Consider the following 13,574-nt stretch of genomic DNA (forward strand, 5'->3'; position numbering starts at 1 on the left):
CTCCGCAGAGAGTTAAGTGCACCAGTTTCAGGGAGCTCACATCACGGATGACCTCATCTGGTCCCTCAATATCACCTCCCTGAACAAGAGGTACAATGTCGCCTACACTCACTATGGAGATTGAGGTAAGCGAGGCTCCTCCTTCCCATCTTAACTGAATTTTACAGGAGCACCATTGAGAGTGTCCTGACAAGCTGGATCTCCCTCTGGTTTGGGAGCAGCTGAGCATCGGACTGGCAGACCCTACAAAGGACTGTGAGAACGTCCAAGAGGATCGTAGGAGTCTCCCTACCATGGATCGGGGACGTCTATCAGGAGCACTGCAAACACAGGGCCCTTAGAATTATCAAGGATCCCACCCATCCTTCCAGCATCCTCTTTGACTTTCTACCATCAGGCAGGAGACTCCGATGCATAAAGACAAGAACGGTCGGGATGGGAAACAGTTTCTTCTCCCAGGCCATTAGGCTTCTGAACTCCCTGCCGCATCGTATTCAAAGTGTCACTGGATAATTTGTATTGTACCTTACAATATTTAATTTATACACTTCACTTTGTTTAACTAGGCATAATTAATTTGTAGATTTAATTCTTACTTTCCTAAGTTATTGTGTGTTATGTGTACAACTATGCTTCACTCCCTGGTTGTCTCGTTTGACAGTATACATGAATACAGTTAAATGACATTGAACTTGACTTGACTTGATTTCAACTTTCAGCACAATGTCCAGGCAAGGATTATTTGCAGATAGGGTGCAGACAGCCCAGATGAGAAATAGCTTCCTTTTGCATCGCAGATTCTTGGAGCCATTTCACTTTCAGAGGTGAGGTAAGAGTAACAGAATGATGTGAAACACACCAACTAAGGGACAACTGCTTTACTAACTTCTAAGTATTATTGGTTGTCACCTTGTAGTTTCTATTGACTTCTAACACCCCTATTGTGAATGGTGATTGATCTTGCAAGTCAGGAATTCAAACATACATGGTTTATTAAATGGCCAATATCCATAACTGCTCTGTATAAAGAAGGAATTTCTCTGTTCAGACTTCAGAACAGTGGTGGGTGACAGGGGCCACGCTGTTCTCCTTGCGCACAAGTAAAATAAAGTATGTTTGAGGAATGAGTGCGAGTTTTCAGAGTCTAGTTAACCGGCAACGACAGGGAAGGTCTCTGCCGACTCTGCTGCCCCACACCACAGGCAATCGGTCAAGGGATCAATTCCCACTGCTGTCTTCTCACCCTCCCTTCTCTCCAAGGGGTCTGAGCTCGTCAGGTTTAGGAAGGTCAGAGATTTGTTTGGGGTGTCCACCTGTTCCGCCCTTCCCCCTCGTTCAATGGGCCACTGACACTCCCTGTCCAGGTCCATACACCTGTGTCCCGGGAAGGACAGAGACTTGTTTGGGCCCTTCCCCTCGTTCACTCCCTGTCCAGGTCCATACACCTGTGTCCTGGGAAGGACAGAGATTTGTTTGGGCCCTTCCCCTCGTTCACTCCCTGTCCAGGTCCGTACACCTGTGTCCCGGGAAGACTCAACATCATCGGGAATGAATGGCGAGGTCAAAATAATCTCTTGGGATCAGTGAGGTCTGAACAAACACTCAGTGATTATCTAACTGGGCTGAGGGAATCTCTTAAATATTAAATCTCTCTCTCTGCCTTCCATAATCACAAGTCCCTACAAGTATATACGGGCAGTATTGGCTTTGACTTTGGTGTACATGGGGTAAAATAGGATTTGCACCGTGTGTGCATGGAGATGGGGAATATGTGCAGATGCAACAGGCTGACATTGGGATATATACCGAGAGCATATGGGATATGGGGAATATGTTCAATTGCAATATGGATACGGGTACACACAGGGGTAAACAGGTGTTACACATGGGGTGTCTGCTGGATATGGAAGGTGTAACTTCAGGATCCACTCGGGGTCACACACAGGATTAGTCCATATTGGGTCCCATGGACATTCGCACAAAAGAGGTTACCAGGAGTGAGACAAGGGGTCATCAGGCTTCACGTGTACACGCACAGGGCTTCTTTGGTTATTGCACAGGGACGAACACATGGGGCTCACTGGGCTGAGAAGGGGCACGCGTGGAATGCCCGTGGGACGCATAGCCTCACTGCAGCATGATGTCGTTGAGGTTCTCCTGCAGCACCGTGTCCCTGACCGCCTGGAAGACAAAGCGAATGTTCTCAGTGTCCACCGCGGTGGTGAAATGGTGGAAGAGCGGCCGGCTGCGGTCCCTACGCTTGCTGCTGAAGCAGTTGAGGAGGTAGCGCTGGACGTCCCCGAGGTGGTGGGGCTGCCCCTGGAAGTCTGGGAAGTAGTCACCGATGTTCACCGTCTTTACCTTGGCCTCCAGCAGGTCGGTCTTGTTCAGGAAGAGGATGACGGAGACGCGGGTGAAGAGCTTGTTGTTGACAATGGTCTCGAAGATGTTCATGGACTCAACCAGACGGTTGGTGCACCCGTCCTCCAGCAATACCTGGTCAAACTCACTGGAGGACACCATGAAGAGGATGGAGGTGATGCCCTCAAAACAGAGGAACCACTTCTGCCTCTGGGAACGCTGGCCGCCCACATCCATCATCCGGAAGGTGATCCCCTTGATGAGGAAGTCATACTCCACGATGCCTTTAGTGGCCCTGCGGGCGAACAGGATGTCCTGCTTGTTGGGGAGGTAGTTCTACAAGACAATGAGACATGCTTTTGGTTAATGTCAGCTCTGGACATGGTGGCCTTCCTGAAGGGGAACACACACACACTGGAGGAACTCAACGGGTCAGGTAGCTTCCATGGAGGGGAGCAAGCAGTGGACGTTTTGGGCTGAGACACGTTACCAGGAATGGAAAGAACAGGGGCAGACCCGAGAATCAGAAGCTGGGGGTGAGGAGATGGAGTACAAACTGGCAGGTGACAGGTGAGGGGGGAAGTGTAAGTGTCAGTTAAGGGGTGTGGTGAAGTAAGAAGCTGGGGGTGAGGAGATGGAGTACAAACTGGCAGGTGACAGGTGAGGGGGGAAGTGTAAGTGTCAGTTAAGGGGTGTGGTGAAGTAAGAAGCTGGGGGTGAGGAGATGGAGTACAAACTGGCAGGTGACAGGTGAGGGGGGAAGGTGTAAGTGTGAGGTAAGGGGTGTGGTAAAGTAAGAAGCTGGGAGGTGATAGGTGGAAAAGGTAAAGGACTGAAGAAGAAGGAATCTGACAGGAGACACACGAGATTCTGCAGATGCTGGAAATCTTGAGCAATGTGCAGAAAATGGTGGAGGAACGCATAGAGTCGGGCAGCACCTATGAAGGGGAATAAACAGTTGGCATTTCTGGTCGAGACGTTCATAACGTTGAATGTTTATTCTCTCCGTAGATACTGACCGACCAGCTGAGTTTCTCCAGCATTTGAGGCCTCTTTACGCAGGAGAATTACCCCCTTTACATCAGGGAAGAGGGGTTGAGAGTGATGCATAGATAACAAATAGTCTAAGGCTTTTATTTCTTCTTCCAAAGTGATTGACCACACAATTCCTGACACTGTATTCCATCTGCCACTTCTTTGCCCATCTCCTGATCTGTCTAAATCCTTCTGTGGCCTCTCCACTTCCTCAACACTACCTGCCCCTCCACCTATCTTCCATTCGTCGGCAAATGATACGTTTTGAAATCTTCGCAGACCTGGTCTATACATGTAGTATCTGGATGGTAAATGTTTGTAATAACCATACTATTTAGAAATGATGTTATTTTTAAATTGTCTTTTAAAAAATCTACGGTATTAAAATGCTTTATTTACTTCAATTGGCTGTACTTCTGTTAAGAAAAAAATAATGAATACATGTAAATAAGCAACAGGATTCATCCTTTTTCTATGAAGAATGCCCGTAATTATTATTACTAATTCATTAATCAGTGATAATCTTGGCTCAAAATTATCATGACTTGCAAGAGAATTTTTTTTAGAAGATTATCGCTAATTTGGGAGCACTCTCTGGAAAAGGCCCATCACCCCTGTAAATGCGATAGCCAGAATTCTTCAGGAGTTATGAGTGCCTAACGTTAGAGGTCGGGCAGTTGAAGTGGAGGGCTGTGGAGAGAGCAGCAGTCAGATTGGTCTTAAATAGTCAGAACAATATTGCGGGCCAAAGGGCCTGCACTCTGCGCCGGGTGCTAAAGTGAGAGGAAGAACGTTTAGAAGAGATGTGCAGGGCATGTATTTTTACACAGAGATGCCTGGGATGGGCTTCTGGTGAGAGGGGTGGAAGGAGATACAATAATGGTGTTTAAAAGGCTTTGAGATAGACACATGAATATGCGGCGAATGAAGGAATACAGATTGTGTACAGGCAGGAGAGAGCTCAGCGCCGACACAGTAGGCTGAAAGGCCTCGTTCTACGTGCTATGTACGTACCATGTTCCATGGGGATGCACCGGAAGTTGCCCTGTTTGCCCACTGAGGGCAACTGTTGCAGTCCTGACTCTCTGGGTCACCCAGGGTGAACAGCAACCCCCCCACATGTTGCCTGGCTGAGCTGTGGGTTTATGCAACCGACACATTTACACACCACCAGTGCGGAGACTTGGAAAAAAGTGGCAACACTCACCAGCTGGCCGATTCGATCCAAGTTATCCAGGAAGTACTGCACCGATTCCGCCTGCCAGGGGAAAAAGGGAGACACAATGAAGGAGGGGGTGGGAATGATGCTTGGTTTTGTATTGGTTTATCAATGTCAAATTACCAGAGGAAAGCCTGTCTTGCACACACAAAATGCTGGAGGAACTCAGCAGGCCAGGCAGCATCTGTGGAAATGGATAAACAGTCGATGTTTCGGGCCGAGGCCTTTCATCAGGACCGAGAAGGAAGGGGGAAGATGACAGAATGAAAAGGTGGGGGGAGGGGAAGGAGGCTAGCTGGAAGGTGATAGGTGAAGCCAGGTGAGTGGGAAAGGTCAATTGGACTAGAATATAAGAGCAAGGATGTAGTGTTGAGGCTTTATAAAGCACTGGTGAGGCCTCACTCGGAATACTGTAAGCGGTTTTGGGCTCCTTATCTAAGAAAGAATGTGCTGACTGTGGTGAACTACGTATACCTGTCTGGACACACCTCTCTGCTGACTGCTCCTGTGGCTCCTCCCACAGACCCCGGTATAAAGGCGATTGGAGGCACTGCTCCTCCCTCAGTCTCCAGGATGTTGTGTGGTGGTCTCTTGTAGCTAATAAAAGCCTATCGTTCGCCTCCCATCTCCGAGAGTTGTTGATGGTGCATCACTGACATTGGAGAGAGTTCAAAGGAGGTTCACGAAAATGATCCCAGGATTGAAAGTCTCGTCATATGAGGAACGCTTGATTCCAGTATTCACTGGAATTCAGAAGAAAGGTGGGGGAGGATCTCATAGAAACCTACCGAGTGTTGAAAGGCCTCGATGGAGTGGATGTGGAGAGGGTGTTTCCTACAGTGTGAGAGTCTAGGACCAGAGGACGCAGCTTCAGAATAGAGGGGTGTCCTTTTAGAATGGAGATGAGGAGAAACTTCTTTAGCCAGAGAGTGGTGAATCTGTGGAACTGGATACCTCAGGCTGCTGTGGAGGCCAAGTCACTGGGTGTATTTACAGAAACATAGAAAACCTACAGCACAATACAGGCCCTTCGGCCGAACCTGTCCCGACCTTAGACATTACTATACTTACCCATAGCCCTCTATTTTTCTAAGCTCCATGTACCTATCCAAAAGTCTCTTAAAAGACCCTATCGTATCCGCCTCCACCACTGTTGCCGGCAGCCCATTCCACGCACTCACCACTCTCTGAGTAAAAAACTGACCTCTGACATCTCCTCTGTACCTACTCCCCAGCACCTTAAACCTGTGTCCTCTTGCGGCAACCATTTCAGCCCTGGGAAAAAGCCTCTGACTATCCACACGATCAACACCTCTCAACATTTTATACACGTCTATCAGGTCACCTCTCATCCTCCGTCGCTCCAAGGAGAAAAGGCCAAGTTCACTCAACCTATTCTCATAAGGCATGATATATAGCTGGATGTTCCATCTGGTTAGATAGTCCACCTATTAGATATTCCAACTGGTTAGATAGTCCAACTGGTTAGATAGTCCAACTATTAGATATTCCACCTGGTTAGATAGTCCAACTGGTTAGGTATTCCACCTATTAGATAGTCCACCTATTACATATTCCACCTATTAGATAGTTCACCTATTAGATAGTCCACCCAGTTAGATAATCCACCTTGAGCTTACACAAGACTTCCTTGTAGGGGAACTGGGAATTAAGATAGAGGTAAACCATTGGGTAGGTGTTCCACAAATCAAAAGCGTTCCAGCGAAGAAGCCATGCCAAAGGCAAAGTTTGAGGAGATTTGGTATGTCACTGATGTACCGTGGAGAGGATTCTGACTGGCTGCATCACCGTGTGGTCTGGAGGTTCCAGTGCACAGGACTGAAAGAGGTTGTCGAGGGTGATAGACTCAGCCGGTTCCATCACCGGCACAAGCCTCGCCACAGACTTGTTTCAGGTCAGAGGATGTAATGTTTAAATGAAACATCAACTGTCCATTCCCATCAAGGACATCTTCAAGAGGTGGTGCGTCAAGAAGGCACATTCCATCATTAAGGACCCTCACCACCCGGGCCATGTTCTCTTCTCATTTCTGTGGGGAGGAGGTACAGGAGTCTGAAGATCCACACTCAACGTTTCAAGAACAGCTTCTTCCCCTCCACCATCAGATTTCTGAACGGTCCATGAAACTATGAGGGGTCTCAGCCCGAATCGTTGACTGTTTATTCCTTTCCTCGGATGCTTCCTGACCTCTGCTGTTTTGCTTGTGTCGCACTAACTCACTTTTGCACTATTTATTTAGAGATTCGGTGCGGAATGGGCCCTCCCTCCAAGTCATGCGGCCTTGTCTGACCGCAGCCTAACCATTTACCATTCACAGTGACCAATCAACCTATTGACCGGAAGGAAACCCGCGCACTCGGAGGCTCCCCACACACTCATCAGAAGGAATATACAAACTTGCCTTCAGAGGCTGATGAAATTGAACTCTGAACTCCGACGCCCCGAGCTTTCACAGCGGTGCTACCGTGGTGCCCCACGAATTCCTTCGTAAATTAAAGTAATTTTCTATGTCTTGCAGCTGTACTGGTGCAAATTTCACGGCATACGTCAGTGGCAATAAGCGTGATTCTCATTCAAAGCGGCTGCCCAGTGGGCGTTTGGTTGCTCAAGTGTCCAGCATTGCGCACAATGAGTGTAGGCCTCCTGCTCTGGAGTTGCAGGGGTAACTTGAGGCTGCAAGGGGTAAGTGGCAGGCTGGTGTGGGAGGATGGAGCAAAGACTCTCGAGGGAAAGATCGCTTTGAAGGGGAGCGGAGGAGAGAAGAATATGGCTGGTGGTGGAGTTGTTTTCTAGATCATTTTCTAGGGAAGAGATGAAGCCACCGGGTATATTTAAGTCATTGGGTATAATTAAAGTGGAAGTTGATAGGCTCTTGTTTAGAAAAGGCATGAAAGGATACAGGGAGAAGGCAGGAGAATGGGGTTGAGAGGGATAATAAATCAGCCATAATTGAAGGGCAGAGCAGACTTGATGGGCCGAATGGCCCAATTCTGCTCCTATGTCTTATGGTCACCAACCTTGCTTTGCACTCTGGGAGTTGTAGTCTGACCACAAAGGATTCACTGCCAGTAACGGCCGCCTCCATTGCAGCAGAAATGTCTGGCTAATTTTATTTTGTTTTTGTTTGGACGAGAAATAAATTGAGTCTGACTGGAATAACAAGGCATTTTTTGCAGCATTCTTTAGAAGAAAGTCACTGGTTTGGCAAACGTGGAATCAGCAGCTGATTTTATCAGGAGCCAATTAGCTGGGCTCCTTCCTGTTTTCCCCTCATCAGCGAGGCGGCCCTCTCGTACTCACTGCTGGGAATGGTTCGTTACTCACCGGTCCAGAGGGTCGGATTTATTGGTTTAATCCCACCCACCAAAGCACTGCATGTGTTACCTTCAAGGCAGGGTGCACGCTCGGTGGCCACTTTATTAGGTACACCAGTATTCCTGCTCATTATGCAAATATCTCATCAGCCAATCACGTGGCAGCACCTCAATGTACGAAAGCATGCAGACAAGGTCAAGAGGTTCAGTTGTTGTTCAGACCGAACATCAAACCGAGGAAGAAATGTCTACCTCTGCTTCTCATAGTCTTGGAACCCTCTCTCAGATCTCCCCTCAGCCTCAGCCGCTCCAGAGTCAACAACACAAGTTTGTTCAACCTCTTCTTTGGCACTTGCTCTCGAATCCAGGCAGCTTCCTGGTAAAGATGTAACCTTTATCTGAAATTCAAACTTTGGAGAAGATACTGAGAACCAGAGCCTTAGGCTTCGCTCCAAGTACTACAAGTACAATGAATCACAGTGGCAGCTGTTAACCAGAGAAACTTTGCCACATATTCTGTCTGGGTGGAGCAACACTTCATATTCCATCTGGATAACCTCCAAACTAATGTCAACATTGATTTTTCTAGCTTCTGGTAATTTCTCCCTCCCCCCCTTCTCTTTTTTAATATTCCCCCTTCTGGTTCCTTTCTCACCCTTTCTCTTCTCCCCATCTTCCTATCACCTCCCTCTGGTGCCCCTCCTCCTTCCCTTTCTCCTGTGGTCCACTGTCATCTCCTGTGAGAGTCCTTCTTCAAAGTTCAAAGTGGACTTATTGTCAAAGTAAACATTCAGTGTGTCACCATACACAACCCTGAGATTCATTTTCTTGCAGGCGTTGGAAGCAGACCGGAGAAATACAACAGAATCGATGGAAAATTACACAGAAAGATCGACAATCACCCAATGCAAATACAGGACTCTGCAAAGTCTCCGTACGAACATACAGCAAGGGCGTCCAAGACTTTTGCACAGTACTGTACTAATTTTATGTATTGCATTGTACTGCTGTGGCAAAAAACACAATTTCATAACATGTGAGTGATGATAAACCTGAAATGGATTTCTAGTGTGGACTGAGAGTGGGAAGGGGGGCAGGGAGAGGGGAATCGTGGTTGGGAAAAAGGGAAGGGAGAGGAGAGGGAGCGGGAAGCACCAGAGAGACATTCTGTAATGATCAATAAACCGATTGTTTGGAATCAATTGACCTTGCCTGGTGTCGCAGGGCTGCACCCACTCCACTCCCCCTCCCACCCACCCCGGCACTCCTTCTCTGCCACCCCTCCCACAGCGCTCCACCCTCGCCAGTCCCAGCCTCCTTTGCTCTCGCCAGGTTTGCAAACCCGCTCTCGGCTCCACGTCGTCGACCAGAGTGCAAAATGAAAGAAGAAACCATAATGTGAAATAAATGAGTAATGCTGAGAAGACGAGTTGTAAAGTCTCTGAAAGCGAGTCCATAGGTTGTGGAATCAATTCAGCGTTGAGGCGAATGACACTATCCACGCTGTTCAGGGTGGTGTGATGGAACCTGGTGCTGAGGGAAGGGAGCATGATCTGCATGGAAGGGGTCCTTGATGATGGAGGCTGCTTTCTTATGGCAGTGCTCCTTTGTAAATGTGCTCAGCGGTGGGACAGTGCTTCCTCTGGTGGACTGGGCTGTCTTCACTACTTCTTGCAGGTCTTTCCATAGAAGAGTACAGCACAGGAACAGGCCCTTTGGCCCACAATATTGTGCTGACCCAGCTAAAAGGCAAATCAAAAACAGCCAAACACTAATCTCTCCTCCCTACACCATGTCCATATCCCTCCATCTTCCTCACATCCATGTGCCTCTCTAAACATCTCCTAAAAGCCTCTAATGTATTTGCCTCTACCACCATACCAGGGAGCACAGTCCTGGCATCCAACTGAGTAAAAAACTTACCCCTCACATCCCCCTTTGAACCTACCCCCTCCCCTCACCTTCAATGCAAGGCCTCTGGTAACCCCAGGAAACAGATACTCCGTATCTACTCTATCTATGCCTCTCAAAATGTTATAAACCTCGATCAGATCTCCCCTCAGCCTCCGTCGCTCCAGAGAAAACAACTCAAGTTTGTCCAGCCTCTTGTAATAGCACATGCCCTCTTAACCAGGTAACATCCTGGTAAACCTCTTCTGCACCCTCGCTAAAGCCTCAACATCCTTCCTGCAGTGCAGCAACTAGAACTGTCTGCAATACTCCAGATGAGGCCTAACCAGAGTTTTATAAGAAGAAGAAGAAGAAAGCCCTTAACTCCGAGTGGAGTCATCGGGACGACGTCACGGCGTTTCTTTAGCAGGCCTTCTTGTTTATGAGGCCGTGTTTCTAGCTCGACGCTCGACCCAGCATGGATGGAAAGCACGCACGGGAGCCGGCTGGATTCGAACTCAGGAGCCTTCGCTCTGAAGTCTGGTGCCGATGCCACTATGCCACCTGCTGGCCAGAGTTTTACAAAGTTGCAACATAACCTCTTGACTTTTGAACCCCATGCCTCGACTAATAAAAGGATGCATTCCATAAGGGATCTTAACCACCCTATTGACCTGTGTAGCCATTTTCCAGGAGCTATGAACTTGGATCCCAAGATCTCTCTGCTCAGCAACACTGTTAAGGATCTTGCCCTTCACAGTGTACTGTCTCCTTGCATTCGCCTAACCAGCGTGCAATACCAGATATTTATCTGCGTTAAACTCCATCTGCCATTTCTCAGCCCATACCTGCAACTGATCTGTATCACAATGTATTCTTTACCGGTCTTCTACACTATCCAGGACTCCACCGATCTTGGTGTCATACGCGAATTTACTAACCCTCCCATCTACATTTTCATTCAGGTCATCTGTATACATCACAAACATCAGAGGTTCCAGCACAGATCCCTTTGGAAGCTCCAACTTGAGTAAGTCCCTTCAACCACTACCACGTCTTCTATGCAGAAGGACTTTAGGAAGACTAAGCCCGTACAGCTCTCTATTACTATTCATGGTGACGACGTGGATGTGATGAGGACCTACAAATACCTGGGGGTGCACGTGGACGACAGACTTGAGTAGAACACCAACCCAGAGGCTGTGTACAAGAGGGCCTCTACTTCCTGAGGAGTCCGAAGTCCTTTGGAGTACACAGGCCTCTCGTTCACCTGTTCTACCAGTCTGTTGCCACCAGTACAATCTTCTATGTGGTGGTGTGCTGGGGCAGTGGCAACAACACGGGTGATGCCAACAGGCTCAATAAACTGGTTAGAAAGGCTGGCTCGGTTATAGGAGTCAAACCGGACACACTGGAGGCTGTGGTAGAACAAAGGACCCTCCGGAAAGCCCTGGCAATTCCGGACAATGTTTCTCACCCTCTGCATGGCACCTTGGCTGAACAGAGGAGCACTTTCAGTAATAGACTAAGACAACTGCGCTGCTCCAAAGAGCGCTATATGAGGTCATTCTTACCCTCGGCCATTAGGCTCTATAATGAGTCAACCTATAGCCGGGGAAGTGATGACCCATCCTGTTAGACTGTTTGTGGTAACTTATTTTTTATTTTTTATTACTTATCTTCTAATATTTGTATATTTGTGTATCTGTGCACTTGTAATGCCACCATGACACTGTAATTTCCTTTGGGATCAGTAAAGTATCTGTCTATCTATTTATCCATACGCAAGCCAGTTCTGAATCCAAACAGCCAATTCACCATGGATCCCCGGCATCTTAATCTTCTGGTTCAGCCTCCCGTGAGGAACTTTGGCACTGTCCTACCCTCATCAATCTCTCTAGATACCATGTCAAAAAACTCAATCCAGTTGGTAAGACATGACCTGACTTACATAAAATCATGCTGGCTCTCCCTGATTAGGCCAGGGGTTTCCAAATACTCGTATATCCTGTCCCTATGAATTTCCCTAGAACTGACGTGAGACTCACCGGTCTATAGTTCCCAGGATTTTTCCTTGTTCCCTTCTTAAATAGAGGTACAATAGCCACTCGTCAGTCCTCACCTAGAGAGGACATGAAGATACTAGTCAATGCCCTAGTAATCTCGTCTCGTGCCTCCCTCAATAACCTGGCGTAAATCCCATCAGGCCCTGGGGTCTTATCTACCTTCTACCTTTAGAAGGCCCAACACTTCCTCCTCCTTGACTTCTAAATGCCTCAACATGCTTATAGACTCTGCACTGATCTCCTGGTCCTCCATATCCTTTTCCTTGTAAAATACTGGCGCAAAGAACTCACAAAGTATCTCACTCACATTGTCCACATCCAAGCAAATGTTCCTGCCTTTATCTTTGACTGGTCCCACCCTCTCCTTAGTTATCTTTTTGCTCTTGATGTTTGTATAGAATGCCTTCCGATTCACCTTAATCCTCCTGGCCAAGGACTTTTCATGACTCCTCCTGGCTTTCCTATTTCCCTTCTCGAGTTCCTTTCTGGCTTCTTTATATGCCTCATTTGCTTTGTTTGTTACAGACTTCTCCTTTCTCTTCTTGACTAAATTCATCACCTCTTTGGTCATCCAAGGTTCTCTTATCTTTCCATCCCTGTCCTTCCTTCTAACAGGAACATACCTTTCCTGTACTCTGTGCAATTGATCTTTAAACGCCCTCCACATGTCTGATGTGGAATTGTCAGAAAAAAATGTGTTCCCAGTTAACTCCTTTTATGAGTATATTTAATATACTCATAATTTACCCTACTCCAATTTAAAACTCTGCAGCAAGGACCATACCTATGCTTATCTGTAGCTATCCTGAAAGTTAAGGGGTTGTGGTCACTGTTCCCTAACTGACCACCCACTGAAAGGTCAGTCGTCTGGCCAGGCTGATTACCCAACACCAGGTCCAGTAGACATTGATGTTTCCATACCAGGCCATGATGCAACCAGTCAGTATCCTCTCCACAATGCATCTATAGGAGTTGGTCAAACTTTTAGAAGACATGCTGAATCTGTGCAAACTTTCTAAGAAAAGAGAGGTGCTGCTGTGCCTTCTCTGATAAAATAACACCAAAGGGCAGATCCTCTGACATGATAACACCTTCTTCAGCCCCTTTCTTCTTCCATCCATCAACTATCAGCTTCTTTCTTCATCCCCACCTTCCCCCTCACCAGGTCTCACCTATCACCTTCTTATTCTGGCTACTGCCCTCTTCCAGTCCAGTCCTGACGAAGGGTCTCCACCTGAAACATCGACGGTTTATTCCCCTCCACAGATGCTGCCTGACCTGCCGAGTTCCTCCAGCATTTTGTGTGTGTATTGCTCAAGATTTCCAGCATCTGCAGAATCTCTTGTTTACCAATCCCACCAAGGCTTCCCCTCTGCCGTCAGATTTCCTAACGGTTGGTGAACCCGTGATTGCTACCGTGCTATTTATTATTGTAACTTATAGTACTTTTGATGCCTTGCATTGTCCTGCTGCCACAAAACAACATTTCCTCTCACATTCCAAAGCAATATAGGTTAAGGTTAGTAAATCGTGGGCATGCTCGGAAACCCGGCACAGCTGTCACCGATTTGATTTGTTGCAAATGGCGCATTTCACTGCGTTTTGATGTACAAGTGACAAATAAAGCCAACCTTTATCTGTTTTTTTTTGGAGGATCAATCCTTGATT

The 13,574-nt window shown here is 47.4% G+C and overlaps 1 protein-coding gene across 1 annotated transcript in view; it reads right to left on the bottom strand.

Annotated features, from left to right (window-relative positions):
* Positions 1-974: 974 nt before the first annotated feature.
* The window catches only part of LOC140719317 (guanine nucleotide-binding protein subunit alpha-12-like), a 30,619-nt gene continuing 18,019 nt past the window's right edge, over positions 975-13,574 (bottom strand). The window contains exons 2-3 of the mRNA XM_073033866.1: positions 4,604-4,654; positions 975-2,697 (exon numbers count right to left, since the gene is read on the bottom strand). Of these exons, the coding sequence (XP_072889967.1) occupies positions 2,128-2,697; positions 4,604-4,654 (621 nt within the window). The 3' untranslated portion in view covers positions 975-2,127. The remainder of the gene's footprint in view (positions 2,698-4,603; positions 4,655-13,574) is intronic.

Source organism: Hemitrygon akajei, chromosome 31 (assembly GCF_048418815.1).
Source record: "Hemitrygon akajei chromosome 31, sHemAka1.3, whole genome shotgun sequence".
Lineage (NCBI taxonomy): Eukaryota > Metazoa > Chordata > Chondrichthyes > Myliobatiformes > Dasyatidae > Hemitrygon > Hemitrygon akajei.